Source organism: Zootermopsis nevadensis, unplaced genomic scaffold, assembly GCF_977971745.1.
Source record: "Zootermopsis nevadensis isolate Lab colony 2312 unplaced genomic scaffold, Znev_1.0 Znev_ptg000061l, whole genome shotgun sequence".
Lineage (NCBI taxonomy): Eukaryota > Metazoa > Arthropoda > Insecta > Blattodea > Termopsidae > Zootermopsis > Zootermopsis nevadensis.
The window spans coordinates 12,374,658-12,399,660 of NW_028259192.1; the positions used below are offsets into that span (position 1 = coordinate 12,374,658).

The following is a 25,003-nucleotide window of genomic DNA, read 5'->3' on the forward strand; positions in this document are numbered from 1 at the left end:
CAATACCTGTACTGGTGTATGCTAATTCTATACTTGTAAGAAACCCTAGTGCTAGGTCGTAAGGTTTCGTATTAGCCACTTATTCTCCTGTTGTTCTTGTGTTAGTTTATGATTCCTTTGTATTTCATTTATATTCTGGAATATTGTAAGCTTGGGATCGGAAATGGATAGCCGATACTAAGTGATGTAGCGGTACCTGAAGTACGTGGGAACGCAGAGGTTTTAGGAATTTCCGGACTTGGAAACTCCCTTGTACCTGAATTATCTCCTCTTAGCCTAAGTGGATTTTGTCGCTCGTTAGCGATGCCCTTTAGAATTAAGAGTGCGGGAGGAACTCCCTGAGGATTGGTTGGGAAAGGGGAGGTCCTTCGAACCGAACCTGGACTCACACCAGTTAGAGTTGATGTTACATTTCCTTTTGGGCAAAGCTGGGAATTTTGGTTGTCGAGCGGTAAGGGTGCTTACGGTATAAAAAGGGGTTATTTTGGCCGCAGAGGGTTATTACGAGATTGCATTACATTACATTAAAAGTTACAGTATTAAGAAAGGAGGTGATTGAGAAGTCAGTGTGTGGCTGTGCATTTGGGAGGATTGTGAAATTTAACGAAGTGTAAAATATCAAGGATTGGACTGCGTGACGTGGGATCAGCATATGTAGATCAACGATCACGTAGCTCCTAAATAAATTGTGCGTTATTTCCAAATCAATCCGAGTGTTCAATCTGGCTGTTACGAACTGGTCGTGTCACCGAATGAGATGGACACCAACCAGCTGAGCTGAAGAAAAAGAACCCTGAGAGATCCCGACGACCCAACAGTCCCTACCAGCCGCATCGTAGTGGAATCTGCGATCAGCAAGGACGGAGGAGAACGGTTACAATGTTTAGGTTACGGTATTCTGAGTTGTGACACCGTATGGTATTTTAAGTGGTTACCAACGTTTCGGAGGGACCTACTGCTTTCATTTGTAGGGTCTCGTTGACCTGTAACCACCTACAAGAAGACTGCATAGGTTCGCAATCTAGATGAGACCGATATGTACTCTAGGCGCATCATAGCCTCAGACCGTATTACTTATTTAGCTAGACAATAAGCCCGTATATCTATCATTTTTATAAAGACTTAGTTGTATTAAATATGCATTGCTGTGTGTTAAAACGTGCACTTTCTTTTATTCTGGCCCCTGTTTGCTGCCAATTTATGGGAATATATTGTGCTAATTGTCAAGTTTTGAATTCACTTTCAAACGGTGGGAATATGAGACCATGAATAATACTTCAAACGGACATCATCTTGGGCGATCACAGGAGCTTGGATAACGCTTTCGATGACACAATGATTATTATTGTGCCAGTGTTTGGCTAAAGTGAGTGAGCTTTTAGGAAATGCTGTATAAGACACAACAGTATTTGATCTTATCAATATCTGCTAAATTTATCCAGCATCTCTCTCGTTGAGACTTGCTGTTTCTTGAACAGAGACTGGAAGTGAATTGAAGTGGTCTGGTAGATGTTTACCAACGTTTCAGAGGTCACACTGCCTCCGTCATCAGGGCGATTCATCACGGAGGCAGTGTGACCTCTGAAACGTTGGTAAACTTCTACCAGACTACACAGCGCAACAACCCAGAAGACAGAAATCTTCATACTCACCGCTGTGAAAACCTCAAATCATACAAATTTAGTGTAATTCTCCTATATTAAATTTAATTAAATCCACTCTAGTTCGACCTCTGTTAGTCGAAATCTGAAGGAATGATACAGTTAAATTAGTCATAAAGAAATAGGGTGTGGATGCGCGGAGTAAATTAAGCTGGCTCATGAAGCATTCCAGTGGCGGACTAGTGAACACATTTAATCTTCGGGTTCCATATAAAACAGGGATATTCTCCACAAGTAAGATAATATGAAATGACGATCAGTATCTAGCCTACTATATGGCGCAACATCTGAGAAGGCAGCCATCTTTATGCAGAAACTATCTTTACCGGAACTCGAATCCAGACAACCCTTCAGGGTTGTGCCTTTTGTCCGTGTAATCTTTTCGCGGAAGGAAATAGTTTCTTCCTTGACACAGTTCTTTTATCGTGGTTAGTAACAAATCTGCAGAAACCATCCTCACTGGGACGCGTCCAAGGACACTTTTTCGAACATTTGACATTCCCAAAAACTTTTTCAGGTTTCAGGGCACATGTATGCCAAGTTTGGAGTAAAGTGGTTTATTCCTAAAAAAAGCTACCTGCTCACAATCTATATGTAAAAATATTATCTAAATATTTTATTTTTTACGTTCCGTTTTGAAGACTGGTATCAGTGTCCTCGGTTCGGCTAGTTCACAATTTCCCCTTGAGGCTTTGGGCCTATCGGTCGTCCCCGTGTCTCAGTTCTGCTAAGGCCAGCAAACCGCCGATAACACTGACCTCTTTTAAGCATTTACTGCAAACTGGAGATAAGTTTGCCCTTCACGTTTTGTTTTATGTTGCTTTGTGAATTGTATTTAACCCTTTTTCATATGGGAAATGCGTAGTAAAATTCACATATTCTTATGAATTGAGACACGCCAGGCCGGCTCGTGTATAGCCCATACAATTATAAGGTTCCTGATGCGCGGATTACGCTTGATGTATGACTTGACACCAAGGTACGAAGTTTGGCTCAGAAATAACGCATCTGATTTGTACGTAATCCGAGGTAGGGTACCAGGTTCGGTTACCTGAAACTAAATCCTGCCTTAATACAGCATCGCTAAATGAGTCGTGATAGACCAACTGAATACATCAGACGAAGTCCTTTTCGGGGACCTGATAGTCGTTCAGCTGTTCAAGAAATCCCCTCCACCCACCCATTGGACTCTATTCTGAACCAATTGAAACCAGTCCGGATCCCCGCACCCTAAAATGTGGTTGTGTGTTAGAAATGTATTAGGCCTACTTACTACTAAGTTGAGTTAATTGCTACAAGTAATTAAATTCCACGAAAAAAATAATTACGATGATTTATCCCAAATATATATAATTTGGTAACTAAATTTCAATTTACTCTGGTATTCGTTATCAAAAACACAGGCCTGCCATAGACGAATAAAAATTTCCGAAAAACGCATATTAAAAGCACTTACGCCCACGTACGTGTATTAAGTGTAATTGAATGACTGTGTCAGTAAGCGGGATGCCCTTCGGATAGCGCATGTATATCGTAGAGTGATGACGTTCATTTTGTCGAGGTATGCGTTAAAAGTTTAAAGTAGTGATAGCCATGGAAATAACGAAGTATTCTTGCAACATTTTGATAAATGGAACATCGCAAGATTGGTAATGTACAGTGTTAATTCTTTGTCAGTAAATGTTTTACGTTTCAAAATGCATAAGTCACTTAGTTTGAATACGTTTATTGTGTGCATACATGGCAGAATTATCTAAATCTTTGGTTTGCCCCTACAACACACCACGTGTCTGTTCACACGTGTAAACGGATCAAGGTGACAGCATTAACACGTGATCACTGACACTGCGTATCGAGACTTGTTTGTGATTGGTTGGATTTGGAGTCTCTGAGTAGTCTGCTGTACATACTTCGTGTACCTGCTGGTGATACAAATCTATTTTACTGGTTCTTATCTGAAGAGTATCTAATGAGTGTAGTTGAATGGTTTAGAAAATGGATCCAAAATAGAGAGGACAATGGTCAGAGAATAATCTTTAAGAAGCTGTTAACTGCAGTTGAATGAAGTTTGTTAGTTAAATGTGAGTTCATTGATTTCGAGTATGACATTTATTTCAATCAAATTTATATATATATATATATATATATATATATATATATATGTGTGTGTGTGTGTGTGTGTGTGTGTGTATTTAGAGTTTTAGGACTTAATAAAATAAGATTTTATTAGATTGTCGCGTAAGAAAGATTATTATTTAAATTCTGAGATATGCCCATAACTGAATCATACAATACCTTATACGGGAATTTCCCACCCTTAGACTCTTAAGTTTCTCCTGTCTTAGGAGAAATCATGTTTTTGGACCAGTGCAGCGCTATTAGAGATAGTAAGGTACCTGGACCAGATATGGGTATATTAGTTTTGGAAAATTTTCTAATTTTTTATACTTAAGATGGAGTGCTGCAACTTAAGGGGGATGTTTTCTTTATTGGATTTGGAATTAAGTGATATGATTGATTTTTATGTAAAATAAGTCGGAAATATGATGCTAAAACAATTCAGTGACATTTATGTTAATATCGGCAAATGAAAAGAAGTTTCCTGAAACTGCACCCTTTTGATTTAAGGTTAAGGGCCAGATATGAGGTAGGCCTGTAGGTACATCACTCTCTTACCGTCTTATGGCCAGCTCTTCGTAATCGATTCGTTAGCTGCTGTTAATTTATATTATCATTAAGTTCAGTTAGGTTGATTAAGGTTATATTAGGTTAGGTCAATAACGCACATGCGCAGACGATCATTTGGATTGGGCAGATTATAATTGTGTTATTTTTGTTAACCAAGGAAATTTTAATTTACTGTAAAATGACCTGAAAATTGTCTAATATGTAAAATGGAAGGCGAGAGACAGCGCATCTCCAAAAGAGCGGTGCTCAGAGAGACTAAGTATAATACCCCCATGAATCGCTCATAGCCCTGATGTTGGAGGCAGCAAGGATTTCTGCAATATTGGTAGACTTCTACCAGACTACCCGGCGCTGAACCAAGAAGACAGCCATCTTCACATTTACCGCCTCAGGAACCTCAAATCTTACTTCGGAAAGAATATTATTTTCGTTCTGAAATATGGGGTTATCGGGGAGGTGAACATGTCGATTGTCGTCTTCTGGGTGGTGTCGCCGTGTAGACTTGTAGGTTGCTACGAACGTTGTGAAGGAGCTATATTTGACAGGGAACGTGTTATTCGACGAGGAGGGGGGGGGGGGTATTGCAGTAAGCTGGTGCTTCGGGCAGTTGGTTGTGAGGTCGGATGGAACTCAGATTCATGTACATCGGCGGATTCTGCTACCGCAGTGTCAGTTATTTAGTTATGTTGTGGAAAGTAAATTAAACTTGATCACACTTCAAATGTTTATTTCCACATTTTGGCTTACACAGGCACTGCTGAAACATTAACAATAGTAATAGAAATTCTACAAAATCTACCGAAGATTAATCGGTTTAGAAGATGTGAAATCCTATAAATATTGTTTAGATTTCATAATATTACCAATAAAATTATAACACTAAAATCTAAGTATTTAATAATGAAGTAATTTTTAAACGTATCTTTTATGTCACTGTATGGCGTGATGTTCTGGAGGGGGGATTTATACGTCATGACAGTGGACTTTCACTTCCATTTTGGTTCTAACTTGCGGGTTACACACGTAACAATATCCTTTAAATGATATGGAATAATATGAAACACACACGGCACTTGGGTAACTTTGCTCCATTGAGCCTGTCTCCATTTTAAGAAACTGAGTGCTGTGTTACGAAGATACACACGATGCTTCAACTAAACATTACTCAAGTTAACTAAACTACGGCTAAAACCATGCAACGTTATATAATATTGCATAAACATTTAAAATATATAGCACTTAAAACTATGACATGATTACATGGGCTATGTGGAGTACTTTTACTAATTATTTTATAACTTGATTTGACGCTGGGCCATTTTATTCCATATTTGGTTTTAATACATTAATTGCGCTTCAGAAAGCTGTAATCCACTTGTTTGTTGAGGATGTTTATTTATTTGAACAATGTAATTAAATTTTTTATATAATAATATGCTTACTTTTTTTGTACTTAATATGCTCGAGATATGTATACTCTACAGCACTAAATTTTTGTGATATAAAGCAAGCTACGAAATAATAATTTGAATATTCATTATATAGATATTTATTAGAATTATACCGATACAGGTGTTATTTTTTAGTAAATAGCTAAAACTAAACTTTACCTGCTACATTATGAGGGTGCCATAGTTGTTAAATGTATGATTAAAGATATGGCTTTGGTATAACAAAATTATCTTATAGTCCATAACCTGCTGGACCTAATTTACCTCCTTTGCAAGAAATATGCGTTCCATGCGTGTTGATGAACTATACTTAAAAGCATAATATTACCGTAGTTACATTAATGAATATACTACACAACTAAAAATGAATATTGTATTGTATTTTAGAATAATTAATTCATCCCATACAGTGGTTTGTAATAATACCTTGGCTTTTCCACCATATAACTGTCACATCAAACGTGAATTTTCCTACGCTAATTATAATATGCTGTTAGCAATTCGTTAGTCTTTCTAGTCGTTACTGGAAGGACGTCGATTGTTCGACTGAGGCGCCGTCATATCTGTGTCTCGGAGCTTCCTGCAGGCGTCGGCCGACTAACAATGCTGTCGGCTGTCTCGGAAGTTTTGACGTTGGCCACCAAGCCACTGTCTACGGTATCCAGGACGCGATCGGCGTCCATCCGGGCTAAGTCGTCTTTCGTCAGGTGGTACACTATTCCTGCTCCATACGCGTCGCCGAGTACGTTGATGGAAGTCCTAAGGCGGTCCCTAAAGCAACACAGCATTCCCTTTTGAAACATGGCTAAAGTAAAATATTTCCATGTAACGTTTTCCTTGTGCGTAATCACCACGGACTGTAAATCTATATGTATTGTTAACTTCAGCACTGGCTGGATGTATCTACGGTGCCTCTTTGTAAGAGATTCGTTGAGTGTGAACGTGGTTACGAAAGTACAACAAACATATGTTAATATTCAGAATGAAATTAGGAGAGCCATATCAGGAAGTGAATTTCACTGTTTGTTGCTGTCAGAGGACATTTCTCCGGTCTGGCTATTATGACCTTGGATTATATTAGAGCAAAAATATCTATGGTCATTGTTGGACGACATTGTTATGTAAGACGAAGACGCTACAGTGATCTTTAATAACAGCACAAGAATGGACTGGGAAGCAAAAATGAACCGGGATCACATTTGCGCAAGAACGACCTAAGTGAGGTGGCGTGAGGAACAAATTTATTATTACTGTTATTATCGAAATTGAGAGATTTGAGGTTTTCACAGCGGTGAGTATGAAGATTTCTGTCTTCTGGGTTGTTGCGCTGTGTAGTCTGGTCGATATTCATCGCCCTGATGACGGAGGCAGTATGACCTCTGAAACGTTGGTAAACATCGACTAGACTACACAGCGCAAGAACCCAGAAGACAGAAATCTTCATTATTGAAATGCTTTAGCACTGTGGTGCGCGATTGTTGGAGAAATTTAATAATATTGAATTTCTGCACGACCTGACTTCTAAACCAGGATTCCCCACGGGTTACATCATCCTCAACAGGTGACAACCGTTTAAGTGTCGCTAGTGTTATTTTCGTTGACGTGACTTCGCCATAGGCGGCATACTTACAGCAGCCAGTCGACGGCGAACAGCAGTGAAATGTCCGAGGTTGGCAGACCTAGAGCTGACAGCACCAGCAGCATCGTGATGAGGGCTGCGCTAGGGATGGATGCTGCCCCCACACTCGCCAATGTCGCAGTCAAGCTAAAGAAACAAACACTTTCGCCTTAGTACGGCCACAGACAGCTGATTTAGGACACGGATGGGTGTGTGCCCGCGGGTTTTCGCTGTTCCGAGATGATAATGGCGTTTGACATAGGCACTCCCACAGCTTGTTTTGATAAAAAAATTAAAAAAAGAACACGGAAAATGCAGAAGTGAAGAATAGACTCTGTCTGCGGCGTCGAAAGACCTTAGGAAGGAGAAAGGGATAAAAATACAAGAAAATGAAGTTGAATGAGTTAAAATGTCGGCCCGGAGACCGGCGAGAAAGATTGTGATTTTTGTGGTCTTTCTCAATCCCGTCATGGGAAAAATGCCGAGATGGTGCCCTAATAGTAGATCACAGTCACATTCTTGACGATCGTTTCCAGTTCATTTATTATTCACTAATCGTCCTATCTTTCGACTCCACGTAATGTGGGATATTACGACGTTGATTAATGAGCCAGAAACAAACAGATCAAAAATATGAAGTTGCTTATGGTGACAGTGCTAAATAATAATAATAATAATAATAATGACAACAACAACAACATGATGAATGACTTTGATTTGCACTTGTATTCTTATCCAAAACGAATTGATATTCTCTGGGTTGTAAAAGCATACACTTTTTTTCCTTGTTCCACAATTTTTTGTACCTGGAAAATTAAAATTACTTGAGCCTTGAAGAACGTTTTTTTTTAATTTTGGTAAATTATTACATTATATTCGGGAGGGAATTTGATTTAAAATACGTCATACACGTATTTTCTCGAACATAAGCCGCACCCAAATTTTGAAAAGTTCTGTTGAAGGCAGAATGTGAGTCTTATGTTAGGAAAATTCGACAATTGTTGTGCCAGTATTTCAGGCGAACGGACGCCAAGTTTGACCATTTTTGAAAATATGACATGTGCTTAGTATTCACCTCAATTGGTATTTACTTTGCAAAGTATTGCTTATACCGTTTTGTAGAAGCTCAGAGGGCTAAAATGTTTGTTAAGGAAAGCTAACATTCCTTATAGGTCATCATGTTACTTCTCGTTTCTTTGCATCGTGCAAAGCGTAGAAGTGTGCGCAGACCAGCAGTTTGACGTCTGTTCAAGCCATTGGATTACTGGACGAAGGACATGTCCCACCGGCCAGCTCTTTATGACAATTTCGATCCTCAGTTGGGGTTTCACCTTTGACCTTCTGTTTCGCTGATTTCCACAGCAAAGTAATTAACATTTACTTTCTATAATTTGAGGTTCTCAGGGTGGTGAAGATGTCGACGTCTTTTAGGTTGTGACGCCACCAACTTTTCGTAGAAACGTGTCGCCCAACCCGGAAGATCTCAGTGAAATTTTGCTTTATCCCTTACGCTCTTCGTTTCTTTACCTGACTGTGATGACTTCTCCGATTCCGAGAGGGATGCCGTTCATCTGGGCTATGAATATGGCGGCGACAGCTTCGTACAGCGCAGTGCCGTCCATGTTGACTGTGGCACCAACTGCCACTACGAATCGTGTCACACGGCTGTCTATCTTGTTGTTCTCCTCCAGGCAGCGGAATGTAATGGGCAGGGTGGCAGCACTGCAAGCACATAATTTGCGCTGCTGAGTTTAAGATGTCTGGAGTTTTACATGATTAATGTAACTAAGCATTACAGCGGATACATTATTATTATTGTTGTGTTTATATTTGATATATTATGATTTGATTTTAAATAGTTTAAATTCAGGACAATTTATTATAGATGACGAAATTTCAATGCTTGATTCTTGCCATTCCATCATGGACACTCCTGGTATTCGTGTGCCTACAAGGTAAATAAGAAAATTGTTTAATTTTCAGCATGATCAGTGCTTCGAAATATAATCCTCCACATATCTGCGTGATTGCTGAAAATAACATGCAGATTTTTGAGGACATTTTCTCGATACGAGAGAATGTTCAGATCGATTATATGTATTTAGATTTGCTGTGTTTTACTTGTTCTTTATTGTTTTATGTTCTTTGTGTCTATTTTTTTATGTCTCTGAAATTGGCCTTTGTAGCTGTTGGTTAGCATCTTAAGAATGAGCAATCAAATTGAGTTGTTATTAATGTACCAGCGTTCTATTTAATCCCTGCGCTAAAGTATCTAAAAGTAACTGTAGGTTAGAACAGAGTTCCGTAACTGGTGTGCCGCGAATTTTTTCAAGAAATTGCATATTCGCACATTACAATTCAGAAAACGATAATTCTGATCTTTCGTCGTTATCGATAACTTATGTTTTGTTTTGCTTTCAGCCTAGTCAACAACTTTCTTTACAACTTATCTCTCAAATATCTGTTTTAATATTAGCCTCCGATTATTCCCAGAGTTCCGACATTACCTCCGTTCACGTTTTCAAATTAAATTCTGTGTGATTTCTCTTTTCTCACCCGTCAGTCATCGTTTCTGCTTTGATAATTCTGATAACAGTGAATATTCTAATGTTGAAGCTACTCATTATGCAATTTTCTCGAGATGTTTGCGTGTTTCTGAAGGGTTACCTTGAAGCAGTGCCCAATGCGGTCACCCACGCCTGCAGCATTCCTTGGAAGAAGACGGCTGGGTTCTTGCGAGTGAACATGTAGTAGATGCTAGGCAGAGTGATGAGGGCGTGTACTAACAGACCGAGTATGACGGTGATCATGTACAGGCCGAGCTGCTGTGCGGTGGCCGCTAGATTCTCAATACTCATTATCTTCCCCGCGATCAGACACAGGATCCCGAATGGAGAATACCTGCACACAGACACAACGCATTCATCGACAGTTTTATAGTCAAAGAGAGTGGCGTATCTGTGCTTCCCTTTCAATTCGAAGTTTTCATGCTTGCCATCGTAAGAAGTCTGGACTCAAAGGTGATACTTTTATTCTGATTACGTTTGCAACAGTTGATTTCTTGTAGTAGTGAACTTATGTGTGCACCATGTCATTCCGATGTCAGTGAGGAAATTAGTTAACATTTACTTTGTTGTTTTGTAAGAAAAATTATTGACTGAAATTGTAAAATTAAGATTTTAAAATTTAACACGAAAACGTACCGATAAAATAAAGACGAACTTTTCATAACCGTACGAATTAGTAAGCCTCGACTTTCCAAATAACAAAAAATCAAGAATTACCTGTGTATGAAAATGATGTTTTAAACTTGCCGAATAAGGGACTTAAGCTTGCCCTAAAGTTACCAGTTTACAGTAAATATCAAAAGTCTGTACACTTTTTCATATCAATATATTATAAATAATCCTTACCACATGACTACACCCACCAACTTCATGACAATATCATTGAGCACAACGAAGAAATCCACCATGAGCCTGGCTTTGGTCCCCATCTGTCCTGCCAGGAGTCCAAATGCCAGACAGAACACGATCATTCCTGCAACGAGTACAGTAACTTACTGGAGGCGGCTCTGACATGGTTACTGTATCAAACGGAAATAATACTGATTCAGACTTAATACTGGTAAAGTGATGTTAGTTAACGATCATTTATACACTGATAAAGGAGGCGATGTGTTTCTTCGAAACATCAGTAACTACGTTTAAGGCTACGCGATTGCATAATAGGGAAGACCACAGTCCGATTTTCACCGCCGTAAAAAAACTTGAACCTCGACAATCTGTCAATAAATACTTTATGAAATATTGATTTTTCAGTGAATCATGAGCCTCATCTGGTACGGAATTTATCAAAGTATCTTATAAGACGGTATTTTTACATGGCGTACTAAGGATACTGCAGTAATGTTGTTCTTCTGGGGTTTGGCGCCACGTGGAATCGTATGCAGAGTCAGCGTTTCGGACAGACGTACTGTCTCTATCTGCAGCCCTGTAAGCCCCAAACATGGAGACAGTATGTTACTCCGAAGCGTTGGCATCTTCCTACGAGTCTACACGGCGCTGAAACCGATAAAATCATCATTCCTACCCCCATGGGAACCTTACGTCTCACATCAGTAGTTTACCACAGAAACTCGAAAATCGCCTTAAATGGCACTGATTTCAGATATTCACTCCGCGTGAGATCGGATGTGTCTGGAGCAATGTAAAGAAGTATAAATATAGAAGTGTTTAACCGGACAAATAAGACGTTATCTCAGTTGAAGGTTTAAACAGAGCTCTCACCCATGACATTGGTGCCGTCCTTGTAGACTAGCTGCGGTTTAAGGATGAAGCCGGGCGAATCATCAGAAGAGTTAGGCTCGTGGAACACTAGTGGCTTATTTACCTGTGCACACAGAGAACATTAGTGTAGGAACTGATCACATTACATCGCGGTTTTTCGAGCCAACACCTTGCCCACGGCGTGTTTGATATAGACATTTCGTGAGTAGGCTTATCACTTCGAGTGATTGTTTTCATTATACTGACGGATTTTTAAATTAGTTCAGAAAGCTGGATCTCGCTAAAGACGCATTTTATCTGATCGGTCTTCAAGTGTATGGAATACCACTGAACCATTAAAAAGTGAAACAGAAGGCTTAAATTCTGGTTTTGATCCGCTGAGTTCACACTATTATAAAAAAAATACAGGAATTTTATGAACAGGGTGTGTAGTTTGTGGAATAGAAAGATATAACAAAGTTTAGTAAGTGAAAGTATCTTTTAAACCCCAAAATATTAATATATATTATGCTTTTACGTTCAGAATTCTTAATTTTTATAAAGTTTAGTTGTGTTTGTTACGCAGATAGCATTGTTCAGAGTAGACCAGTTAAAGAAATAGCTTGAGTGTGTAAGTAAACTCCACTCATGTGGTTCAGGATTGGGTCAAGTGGGTTCTTTTGTTCAAGGCAACAAATTTTCGGTTCCTATAAAGGGCGTGTAATTTATTGAGTAGCTGAGCGACTCTATGACTTTTAAGGAGGACTTTGCTGCTTGAAATCGTTTTATTAACGATGAGAAAAACATATTTGTGACTGCTGTAAAATAATTGTTTCCCGGTTTTATTCCGTCGTCTTTACAGTATCTGCTGGATATTAGGATACCGTACTGTAGGAATATAATGCACGAAGCGAACTTTTCCACTGCAGTTTTGTCGCTAGATTTAATAAACAAAGCGACGTATTTGGTATCTACCTTACGGCGCCACGGCGATAAATAACAGAAAGTATGGGTCATATACCCTTTAGTTTTTTTAAATCTGAATTTAATGGTAAATCAGTGTTTGTTTATTTTACCATAACACCGCGGAAGCTGTTTGTTACGTGTGTGCTAGGCGATGAATTAATTGTATGTAGGAAGTGCAGTGCGTAATGTATACATACTCATCACCTTTTTGTAACTGGTTTGCACCTGCTGGAAGCATGCCTGCATCAAGTTGTCCGGAAACAGGTTTCTGTGTAAAAGAAATACATCAAATAATTATTTCTCTTCATTTCTACAAGAAGAGTTAGACTTAGGTTGCGGTCTCCCGCGTGTGTTTCCCGCACTATCATATCCTCACATACTTGAAATTTTCCTTGAAATACAGAATATTTTATTCAGTTTCCTCATTTTGCATTTATTTCAAACTTAATTCGCCTGGCCAAGGTAAGTTCAGAAAACGAAGAGAACTTACACGCCAGGTTAACTGACGGTGCCTTGAGAATCTGAATATCACATAATTTAACCGGTTGATACTTCTGTGCAAACATTTATCCATCCATATGATATAGAATAGTATTGTTGTTGTTACAATTGGCTGAGACTGTCTCGATGCAGTTGGTCGTCTTACTGGGTCAATTGTTCATCCCCCGGGATGATAGATGGGTAAATATGAAACAGCAGTGAATTGATACGGACAGGGAAATCCGAAATATTCTGAGAAAAATTTGTCCGAATGCAACTTTATGCGTTACAGATTCCACATGGACTGAGTTAGGGCACAAACCAGGATGTCCACCGTAAGAAGCCGTGGATTAAACTGACCGACAATGGCGGCTGATTTTTGTACGCTTCTGTTCATCTACTGTCACATAGCCTGATGAGCCAGCCAGCTTCAGAGAGCTTGTGTATGAAGTATTAGTCACTTTAAACGTGATTCAGACCTTATTATATCCAGAATGGCGTCCAGTGTAGACACTTTTGTGTCAGTGGATCCTCCTTCTACGTGCGTCTTAATGCTCGGGTCCCCTGGGTGAATAACAAGCACCATGAAGATGCCCACGATGGCCGCCAGGATAGTGGTGACTATGTAGTACAAGAGGGCTATCGAACCCATGCGACCCGAAGATTGGGCGTCCAACTGCGCCATGCCTACCAACACAAGGACACGAGGACGTTTGCAATCACCACTGCAGTGTTACAGCTGACGGGTTATAAAAATTTGGAGGCCAAATTACAATCATTGCCAATAGACATTTAGATTTTGTTGGTATCACATTAGGTGTAAACGCAAGGTCTATGTCTGACTGATTGATCAACTCCACAGTGCAGAACACATCTTGAGAATTTCAGTTGGTCAAGAAATTTCCTGCCTGAAATTTTTTATCGTGTTCTCTAGAGCCCACCACCAGACGCTGTCTCGACCGACTTGAATTCACTTCATGCCTTCACACCATGTTTATAAGTATATTGTAAATTGTGATATTTTATAGCAGAAAGCCAATAAATATTGCTCAGAGAATAGTAATTATAGGATGAAAACTGAAGGTTCGTAATTATAAAAATTGTTTTTGTATTTCTGAGACTTTTGTTCGAAAAACTTGAAGGGAAGACTACTTTAGAGGGGCTGGATTAATCTGACTCCGGACAGGCACAAGTAACAAGCTCTTGTGAACACCATAATAATTTTTCGCGTTGCACAAAGCATAGATATTCCGCTAGAAATGAGGTATGGCTAGGTGCAGACGTAGACGAACCCAAGTGTATATTTACGTTTTGTCACCAGAATATAGTATAAAATCATGTCTTAAAGTCGGTTAATACATCTCTAGAAAATGTAGTAGGTATTATATTTGGGTACAACGGTAACAATTCAAAATTACAGTCACTCATAAATTAACATAATTTACTTCGGGGAATGCTTGCTACCATTCAGCTGAGAATATTTTATCTTCTCTTCTCCCTTCTAGAAATCTAGAACATTAAAATACACGAAAGTGTTAATATACCCGGTTTTTTAATGTGTGGGAAACTTTCTTTCGTTTAAATGGATGAATCTATAAACTGAGTGTGTTTAACGAAGGTTGTGCCGAGGAGAATAATTAGAACTAAAAAAAGTAGCAGTAGGGCGGAGAAAATTACACAGTGAAAAACTTTATAACTGTTCTCTGCGCCAAATATTATAGCGAATAAACTAGGGAGGATTTGGTACGCATGGGAGAGATTAGAAATGCGTGCAAAATTTTAGTCGGATAATCACAAGGAAGAGGTGGAGGTAGTTGTGAGAACAGCATTAAGATACGTAGGGTTGAAGTTAGATCCTGTGGAATGGATTAAGCCGGAAATTTCTTGACGAATGGCTAACGAAGATCACCTGCGACGAGTGAAGAGATGATAAGAGGAAGGATGAACATCTTGAGCAGTCGCATCAGGATCTCGCCAGGGAAGGAGATGAGCATTATGGATTCGTCAGAAAAGGTGGCGAGGCGACCCAGAAACCCAATTACCACGCCGACCAGCACCCCGCCGATTGTGAGTGTGAGGAGAAGGTTGGTTCGCACCCAATCCAGCACCTGCAAAGAAACGCATCACGCTCCATTCATCTTGTTACTTCTTCATTTATGGCTTAGATAACGGTTATGCTAACAGCGAATCACAAGATCAAATTATGTATAAACCAGAACGAATGTGAGAGGAAGCTGTAATGATCTAATTTAAGATGAGACTAATTCGAGGTACTATTCCGGTATTTGCCTGGAGAGGCCGAGTTGAACTGCTAAAATCCAAAATCTAGATATCCAGAGTCTAGGTCGAGATTTGAATGCGGGACACCCCGAATATGAAGCAGGAGTGCTTTGAACTCGACCGGAACGTTACTTCGGTTACCAATTGTATCGGCTTTGGTATTCTTCTGTTTAAATACGAATTTGTCATTCAAATGTTTCGGGTTTCAACTCGAATATATACAAATATATACAAGTAAAAAACAATACAACAGCCTAATTACAAAATAGTTGTAACACAAGTGTTATTTACGCCTGCAAAATGAGTTTATTATATAATAATTACGTATTAGTGATAGCTGCTTTGCAGCCATGACATGTTTCGCCAACGTTAAGTACCACAGGCCCTTACTTCTTATCATGATCGCCTGTCACCTGATGATGATCACGTGTTAGACCGACACATGTTGTAAGTATAACGTAGTTATCATTAATACATAATTAATATATAATACATTTGTTATGTAAACCAAAATAATTTTTTCCCTGTAGCTCTACAACCCATTTGGGTCTCGGCCGCCTCTTTTAGAAGTTTCCTGACCTTTTTGGACATTTGGTAGGACTCCTTGGACGAGTGATCAGCCCGTTGCAAGGCCTCTACCTGTACACAGGACATCTATGCCTTGAGTGGGATTCGAACCAACGGTCTCAGTTTCCAAGCGCACAAGGAACACACCTTAGACCGCCAAACGAAACTCATATCAGATTACACAACAGGATACGTCTCTTCAGGATAATGAATAATGTGCAACGTTACTGCTGTGTGATGAATGAACCGTTCCCTCGTTCATTTACGAAATCAACATTTCAGTGTAGCAAATGACTCAACAGACGTAATATCATGTGTAGGTATTGCTATGCGATGTGGGTGGCAGAAATATTTTACGTATTATATTTTCCGTGTGCATAACAATTTTGTAGTATATTTTGGTATTGCATAAAGCATTACTGACAATAATTTTATTATTATTATGTGGTTATTTGTTAGTAACTTTCTTATTAATATTGTCTTTCGAACAGAATGAAGCAACAGTTACGATTCGAATTTACGTTAAGGACTCTGTTCGAATCCCAGCCGGGACCCTTTTAGCTACTGCTTCTAACACGTGATTTTAAGAGCGAAACCATTTGCAAATCGGCTTGAATTTGGGTTTTTAATGATTTATTTTATGCTATATATCATTTGGCATTTGATTATTCTGGACATAGATAATAATACATCTATATACGGGTTTGCCAAGGCCGCTTAATTTGTAGAATGAAAAGCTTAATAACAAAAAAGTACGTGGATAGCATAAAAAGATAGCACTTGAACACAACTTGAAATAAGTAGAATATGAGGTTCTCACGGCGGTGAGTATGTAGTCTGGCAGTAAGTATCTCTGAAACGTCGGTATACTTCTAGCCGACTATACGGTGCTACAATCCAGAAGACAGCCATCTTCAAATCGAAAAAATGTGATCTTTTGTACAGATCTCCATATCAGAATATCAGTAGTTTGATTGAAAAGTGTATAGGCCTATGTTAATAGCAGAAGACAGGCACCTAGATCATTGTAGCATTAAGGTCGTATACCAAACGGCACTTACCAAGTCAACTTTTGTCTTGGTAGACGTGTCCATGTTAATCACGTGACTCTGGAAGACTTCCTGTTTGTCGTCATCTTCACCAGATCCCATGTCCGTCCTGTAATAAAAGCATGCCTTCTCTTAGCAGTATTGTTAGCTACGTCGTAAAATGTCGATTTGTTTTCAGTAATGTGAATAAAAAGTAATTATCGTGATAGGAATATAGTTGCTTCTTAATAAGTGCCTATGAGTACCCATTTAATTTCTTCAACATTTACAAAATGTACGAGTCTTAATGCGACTTTGTTTTAAGAGGAACGATGCTAACAGAAACAAAAATGAATTGTGTAATAAGTTTAACTGGTAAAGGGAGTAACTGAATCTAAGAAAGAGAATGTAACAGAACGGAGAAAATTGGATGAAGACGAGTTTCGTAATTTGTACTCCTTACCACATACTGTTAGGATGATCAAATCAAGGGGAATATGGACGGAACACGTAACTTTTGGGAGAGAATTTTACTCTGAAAATTTGAAGGAAAGATAACCACTTCGGAGACATGGGACAAGAATGTTAAAATAGATCTTAAAAGAAGTAGGGTGTTAGAATATGGATTAAATTCGTCTGTTTCAGGATAAGGTCTGGTGGCGGGCTCTTGTGAATGTAATAATGACCATTTATTTCCATTTCCTTACTGTCTGAGCGACTGTGAACTTTACAAGAATGACTGTTCTCCATGGACACGTAACATTTGTTCTTTAGAAGGAGAAATTAAGTGAGCAGTTTGGCATGTCGCATGATGAATTTAGTGATTTTTAGACGTCAGCTAAGAAGTGAGGTTTCAAGTTTTCATGGCGGCGAGTTTTGAAGACTACAGACTTTTGGGATTTTGAGTCATGTAGTCTCGTATAAGTTTAAAGCTATGGAGGCAATAAGCACCTCTCAAACGTCGGCCAACTTCCGCGTGTCTGGAAGGCGCAACATCACAAAAGTCTGTAATTTGTTAAGTTAGTGGAATGCTCGGAGATTGAATGAGGAGGGTAAAACGAGGTTTGTGCTTTTGAGTGGAAACGTCTACGTGGAAGATCGAAAAAATATTGACAGATAACATTAGAACTAACATGAACGAAAATTTTGTGAGCATGAGAGTGGATGGCAGTGGCTCAACACTAGGGCCGATAAAGCTAGCGTTCAATGCGCCGAGATTTGACCTTGATATGGAACTTCCATAATACTGCCCGGAGCAAAAGTGCTAAATAACAAAATCGACTAACTAACTAACTAGATGGCTTACCGAACCCGAAGTTTCATCACCGAATTAACCAAAGCCCTCCACCGGACCCTGTCCTGGGATACGAGGCTTAGTTAATATTTTCGTAACCATGCTTTTTTCCACGGTGAAAGGTTGTTAGCCTTACGCCCAACCCCCAACCTGGAGGACCAGGGTAATCGACGGAGAATATAAAGCACAGTCTTCGGAAGTAGGACATTAAGTTGATTTTCGGCAGATGTTTTATTATTACTATATTCCGGTTACTGTGAACTTTCAGACTTCAGTAACCGGATACAGAAAAGAATATGCGTAAAATTGTTCTTTTGGATTTTGTACATCGCCTAAATTATAAAATCAGAAAGTCACATATTTTCAAAAACTGAATTTTACTTTCGTCACTATTTAAAAACGGGAACAAGAGGACGGAAAACCCATTTGTTGGGCCTCCTGATTTAGCCTGACTCAGACCAGATCTGAGGCTAGAAGATGATCTGGATATTCATGGTTATTAAATTAGCAATCTGAACTCGTATCCATATTAATGAGGATGTAGTGATTAGGGGATAGTAATTTAGCTGCACCGTCTGGTAATTTGTGATAACTGACATGGTAAATACTACTATTTGAAAAATCTAAAGTTTGATTTAAGGAAACCGAAAACTTATTATAGTGATCTCAGAATCCAACTAGTAGACCACATACCTAACCAAATAAATCTAGTCTACTGTCTAGTATAAATTTATGTATTATCGCATTTCATTGCTTCTTTACTTGACATTTCCCGACCAAAATTTTGTACGTATATCTCTTATTGCACATACGTGCCACATATTTCGTATATATAATCTCATTCACCACAAAAATTAAAATGCGATTTTATTTTGACTTTTAGTTAGGACATTGGAACTGACAGTTTTTTTAAAGCGGTTAATGCGAAAGGAAAGCAAGTAACCGCGTTTCTTGTTAGTGGCCGCGCCTACCACAGCAGATGTTTCGTGTTCAAGTTGACGACATACGAGGTGCGATCGGAAAGTTTCTAGACTGCGCCTATGAAAACCCGTACACTTATCTCAGGTATTAAATTTATCCATCACCCTCGAAGTAGTTCCCCTGGGAGTGAACACAACGATCCCAGCGCCGCTGCCAAGCCTGGAAGCATCCCTGGAAATCTTTCTTTGTCAGCCTGTCAAGCACCATCTGCGATTCTGCCTGAATCTCTTCTATCGTCTCAAATCTCCTTCCCTTTAGCTGAATTTTCATCTTTGGGAAGAGGAAGAAGTCACACGGCGAATAAGGAGGGTGCGGGATGACGGCCATGGTGTTTGAGGCCAAAAACTGCCAAACTTTGAGGGCGGTGTGCGCTGGCGCGTTGTCATGATGCGTCACATGTGGAGTTATTCCTTTAGAATCAGCTGACAGGTCCCATAGCCTATCCCAACAATGTCGCACAAGTCGTTGATGGTACGACGTCGATCTTCGTGAATGGCCTGCCGAATCTTCGTAACATTTTCGGGCGTTGTGCTCGAAGATGGTCGTCCAGAACGCTCGTCATCATCGACAGAGGTTCGGCCATTTATAAAACGTGAATGCCACACAAAAGTTTGTGCACGACCCATTGCGGACTCCCCAAATGCTTGCTTTAGCATTTCATAGGTTTCCGTAGCCGTTTTGGCGAGTCTTTGGCAAAATTTGATGCACACGCCATTCCGAAATCGCAGGAGGGTCGGTGTAATGCACTACCAAAACGCCCGTAACTAAGAAACAAATGCTAATTCGATGATGCCGGCTGGCACACTGATTCACTATGAATGTAGGCCGCACCCCCTAAAGACAGAAGCTCGTACTACATCCGGTTCGCCCGCTATTGACACAGTCTAGAAACTTTCCGATCGCACCTCGTATATTGTACAGATTTTTTCGTCGCTGGGAAACTGCTTTCCTCATTAGAATTGCCGTACTTCAGGAATGCGAGCAGGAAATAGTCGCTCTGGGCGAGATTCTGCATGTCGTTTATTAGAGCCGCTCTGTCAAATAGTGACTTGAAGCCTCTGCGGTCTTCTGATTAGGACTCTAGGTGAAATTGTGAACATTTCACGGCTTCTTTTGTTGTTTTTGCCGTGCAAAGCCAGTATAAATTCCGTGTAGTAATCGCTGTCGCCGACTTCTTTGGCCCTGACCGCAGTAGTGGTCCCAGAACACGATATTTATAATAATACTACTAGTGTTGTGGACTCATGATGTCTATAGCTTCATATCCTGTTTGCTTCTCGGATGCTGATGGTGATTTCACGATTGAATATAATTTGTTGTTCTGTGCAAGAAATTTCCATCATCAGATTTAAGAAGTTTCCCATTTTCATTATTACTTTCAGACCGACGTGTTTTATAATAAGGAACCAACGCCCACTCATTTTTGAATTACTTGTGTGTTACTCTGTGGCGTGCTTCGGTGCGAAAATGAGAAAGAAATTAAAGGTGTGTTATGTTTTGAGGGACTAATCTCACAACAGTTAAGAGTTATGTTTCAAGTAATTACTATGCTTTTCAATGCTTGACCGGTTCACATGTTTCCTGTTTCCATAATGAAATGTTTTCGATCGGCCCTTAAGTTGCTTTTTGCACTACTTTGTTCACCTGATTATGAACATTTAAGATATAATTTCATCATTGCCGATTGTTTGGTTGTCCCGGATACACTGATCGTTGAGCTAACAACCCACATTGCTTTTTAATCATCACTCGTCCGCCACTGAATCTTTCAATTCATTCGGAAAACTTTCTGTGGCTCATACAGGGCCATAAAAATTAGATCACAGATCTTTGTTGTTTTTTGTGTGCATTAAATTAATGCTGAAGTAATACTTGTTGCAGTAATTAAAATACAGTGAAACGTAAAGACGTGAAAGAGTGAAGAATATGCTTCATATATTCCGCCATATTTTTTAGTGCTGCCAACATCACGTTTGAGATAAACTAAATTGCCGTTACTTTTTCCAGTCGTAATACTAATTTACGGGCCCGAGATTCATCTTATTTAATTCTGTTTTACTTCATTATTTCGCAAATTGGGCTATGACACTTTTACAACACGCAGTAATGCAACTAGTTCTCTCATACAAGCAAAGACCTGCATTTATTTATTTACAGTTCATTTAACGACGCTGTTAGCAGCTCAGACTATACTGTGTAGCGGCAAACGTGTATTTCTCTTGAGGCTTTCTGCGCACAGTTATAAATTAAAACTGCCAATCAGAATGTTCAGCTTGTTAGTTCGAGGGCCTGTAAATATGAAGTAGGGTTTGACTATGGGACTTCCGCGAGGGGATATCGTCGTCACAGCCGCGGATGTGACACTGCGGGAAGCTGCAAGCGATCCCAGCCATGATGCAACTGGCCTCCCTCGCCACAAATGTCCTCTCAATTTCACATGATTATGCAACAACTTTGCCTAAGATATTTTTACTTGCTAAACTATTTAATGCATGTTGATTAAATTTGGTGTTCGTGGTGCATGTTACAATTCTGTCGGCCACAGTCATGTCCTCCATATCGGCTTAATATAAATACGACTTTGTATGAAGATAAAATCGAACTTATCTGTTTCATTGAAAGGGTTAATCATGTAAAACAGTTTATACATTGCATAAAATATTGAGATATAACGTTCTGATTTTAAACATGTTCCCGTGCTGCGAATAATTAAGCATGAAAGCAAGAATAATTTAAGACATTCTGAAACCGTGTAATGTTTTTACTCAGTTCGAAAGCTGATATTTTAGGTTTTCACGGCGGTGAATTTGTCGATGTTGGTCGTTTGGGTTGTGACGCAGTGTTCATTTGTAGAGGAACATACTGTCTCTGTCTTTAGTGTCGGTACTTTGGGTAGTGTAATCTAGAAGACTATGATGGTCTGGACATGTGGCTGTGATGGGAGAGACAAGAAATGCGTAGGTCTACATAACTTTAGAACGGAAACCTCTTGGGACGTCCACTTAGGAAATCGAGAACGATATGACAAGATATCCTCAAGATGGATTTTGGAAAGATGGTTTGTGAAAACGGGAGGTGGATGCAATCGGCTCGGGACCTTCTCTATGAGCAACTATTGTCAGCACTGTCGAATATTTCGTTTTTCCTATTAAATTGTCTGACTACATTAAGTAATTTCCTCTGCCCATACTATAATTTTGCCAGTTTTTATGGGTTTGAAATTTGGTTTCTTATACAAGGGAGAAACGCAAATTGAGAGTGTCTGAGAACAAGATGCTAAGGAGAGTGTCTGGATCCAGAAGGGGTAAGTGGTCGGAGACTGGAGAAAACTGTACAATGAAGAACTCAGTAATTTGTACTCTTCACCAATTATTGTGAACTTTGCTGTTGATTTATTTGGCACTAACGCCACAGAAATATACCACCTCCTTATTCCTGGCTGAAGGAAGGAAGATGGAGACAGCATGTTTCTCCAGAACATTTGTATTTACCTGCAAGTCCACACGGCGTTGCAACCCAGAAGTCCAACGTGTACATCTTCACCGCCGTGAGAACCTCAAAGATTTTTAGAATTATCAAATCAAGGAGAGTAGGATGGGCGGAGTATTTAGCATTCATGAGAGGGAAGATCTTAGTCGTAAACGTGAAGGGAAGAGACAACTCGGAAGACTTATGGTTAGATAGGAAGATAATATTAAAATGAATCCGAAGGAAATCAGGTGGGAGATTGTATCTGGATTCATCCAGCTCAGAATGGGGACCGTTTTGTGAGTATAGCAGTGAACCTCATGATTATTCACTAGGTAGAGAGTATAAGCTTTTTAAAAAGAGATTTGCTGCCTGGAGTTAGTTTACACATAACTTCTTCAGTGAGAAATATGAGTTAAATAAAATCATGCATTGCATTAATAAGTGGGTTAGAATTCGCCAGAGCAGTGCCCCAGTGTACTTACGCGTCTGGGGTGATGGTGTGTTGCTCTCCGCCATCTTTACCGAGTTGCGTTGAATTCTTGAGGACGCTCACGGCTCGGCCGACGGCAGATAGCGTCCCTTGGAGCTGATGCCCAAGGGACGACATCCCCACCCGTGAGGTGGGACACTGAACACAGTACTCAGTACGCACACGATATTAGAAGGCAGGTAGCGGCACACATGTCAATACTTCGAGGGGTCCACGGCTACGCCGCAACCAAGCCTGAGTCCATCAGCGTTGTCCTGAGCGAGCCATCCTCGGTCCGTACTGGCCGCTTTGTCAGTTGAGGAATTACCGGGATTGTAATTCCTGTCCGGCAACAGAAGTATTCACGTACACTCTAAATGAAAAGATGGGTTGGCGGGGGTGGGGGAGGGGCCGAGCCCACAGGTGTCCTGGCTGTGCCACCTAACACTCTTCAACTGCTTCTGCTGTCTGCCACTTCATATGAATGAGTACTCGAAGTCGAGTTGTTGGAGAAGGGGAGTGTCCTCTGCTGTGGGTGGAAATTCTAAGTTAGCAAGTGATTGCAGAGTTCTCGGAGCAGCGAGGCAGGATGGATCCTGGCAATGAGATAATAGCACTTTGTTCCCCCCCAGGAAAACCTGGTTAAACCAAACCAACCTGCATGGTGGCAGGAAATGGGTACTCTGCGGGACTCTCGCTTAGTTGCCACATTGGTTTTTATTTTCGCTCCTACTGGATCTTTGCTCGGGCAATGACGATCTTAAATCAGTGAGGTAATATTTGAGATTTCATGTTCTCACGGCGAAGACAACATGAAGATGGTTGTCGTCTGGGTTGTTGCTGCGGGTAGTGAGACACAAGTTTGCCAGCGTTTCACAGGAGTTTGCTGTCTCCGTCATCAGGGCGATTATTGAAACGTAGCTGAATTTCTACTAGACCCAATGGCGGCCCTCATGGCCCTGATGTTGACGCAGAAAACACCTCTGAAGCGTTGGTAAACTTCTCTCAGACTGCACGGGACAACAGTCCAGAAGACGGCCGTATTAATTGTTGAATGTATTTTAACAGTTGTAAGAACATTTTACAAATTAATATGTAGTAACGCTAGTATGAAGTGGAAATTGCACTCGTCGAAAAAAGATGTTTAGAAGATGTTTTAAATATCGCAGGTCTTCGCCTATATTGCATGAACATTAAGCGCCTGAAGATGACCCCTCATGCTAGTCGAAACATGTCGCTCTAGATGTGAATGGCATTATGTAAATTATATTATTATTATATTTATTGTGTGAGACGATTTTCATCGCATTGAAGGGGAGAGGCATGTATATTTTTCAACATTTTTAACCTAGGTACGAGGTGAAGAAGAGTGGTCGGTTAGCTTAATGTTTCTGCCACCTTGTCCCCCCAAGAGAGAGCATCCTTTACCCTTCGGATCATTCGATAAAAAAAATCTCATCCACTGCCGAGAACTGAACTCCGGTTATCCAATCCGTCGCCAGGCTCTTTACAGACTAAACTATTCCGTCTCGTTTGGATCTTTATTAAAGTGGCTTCGACGTGGTAGGGAGGCTAGCCTAAAATGACATAGCTGAGTAAAATAACACCTGTGTTGTTTTCAAATGCATGCCTTGAATGGTATTAAATGTCACGCCGTTGGGTTGGTCGTATTGGTACTCGACTTCAGTGAAAGATGGCGTATTGATACAGCGCGGATTTTATCCTTTGTGTGCAAAAATTTGTTTTCTGGCGTTTCTCTTATAGTTTTGCTGTAACATTTT

General features: G+C 40.0%; 2 protein-coding genes across 2 annotated transcripts in view; one reads left to right on the forward strand and one right to left on the reverse strand.

Moving 5' to 3' along the window:
- Window positions 1-25,003, forward strand: part of EMC6 (ER membrane protein complex subunit 6) — a 175,490-nt gene that overhangs the window by 9,736 nt on the left and 140,751 nt on the right. The window lies entirely within an intron of this gene.
- On the reverse strand, window positions 5,060-23,785 carry LOC110837815 (excitatory amino acid transporter). The gene is made up of 11 exons (XM_022080363.2): window positions 23,236-23,785; window positions 17,041-17,137; window positions 15,042-15,240; window positions 13,612-13,819; window positions 12,857-12,920; window positions 11,708-11,810; window positions 10,832-10,958; window positions 10,086-10,319; window positions 8,946-9,140; window positions 7,431-7,565; window positions 5,060-6,571 (listed from the first exon to the last, which is right to left on the reverse strand). Exons 1-11 carry the CDS (start codon window positions 23,358-23,360, stop codon window positions 6,358-6,360), a joined length of 1,701 nt encoding a protein of 566 aa, XP_021936055.1. The 5' UTR covers window positions 23,361-23,785; the 3' UTR covers window positions 5,060-6,357.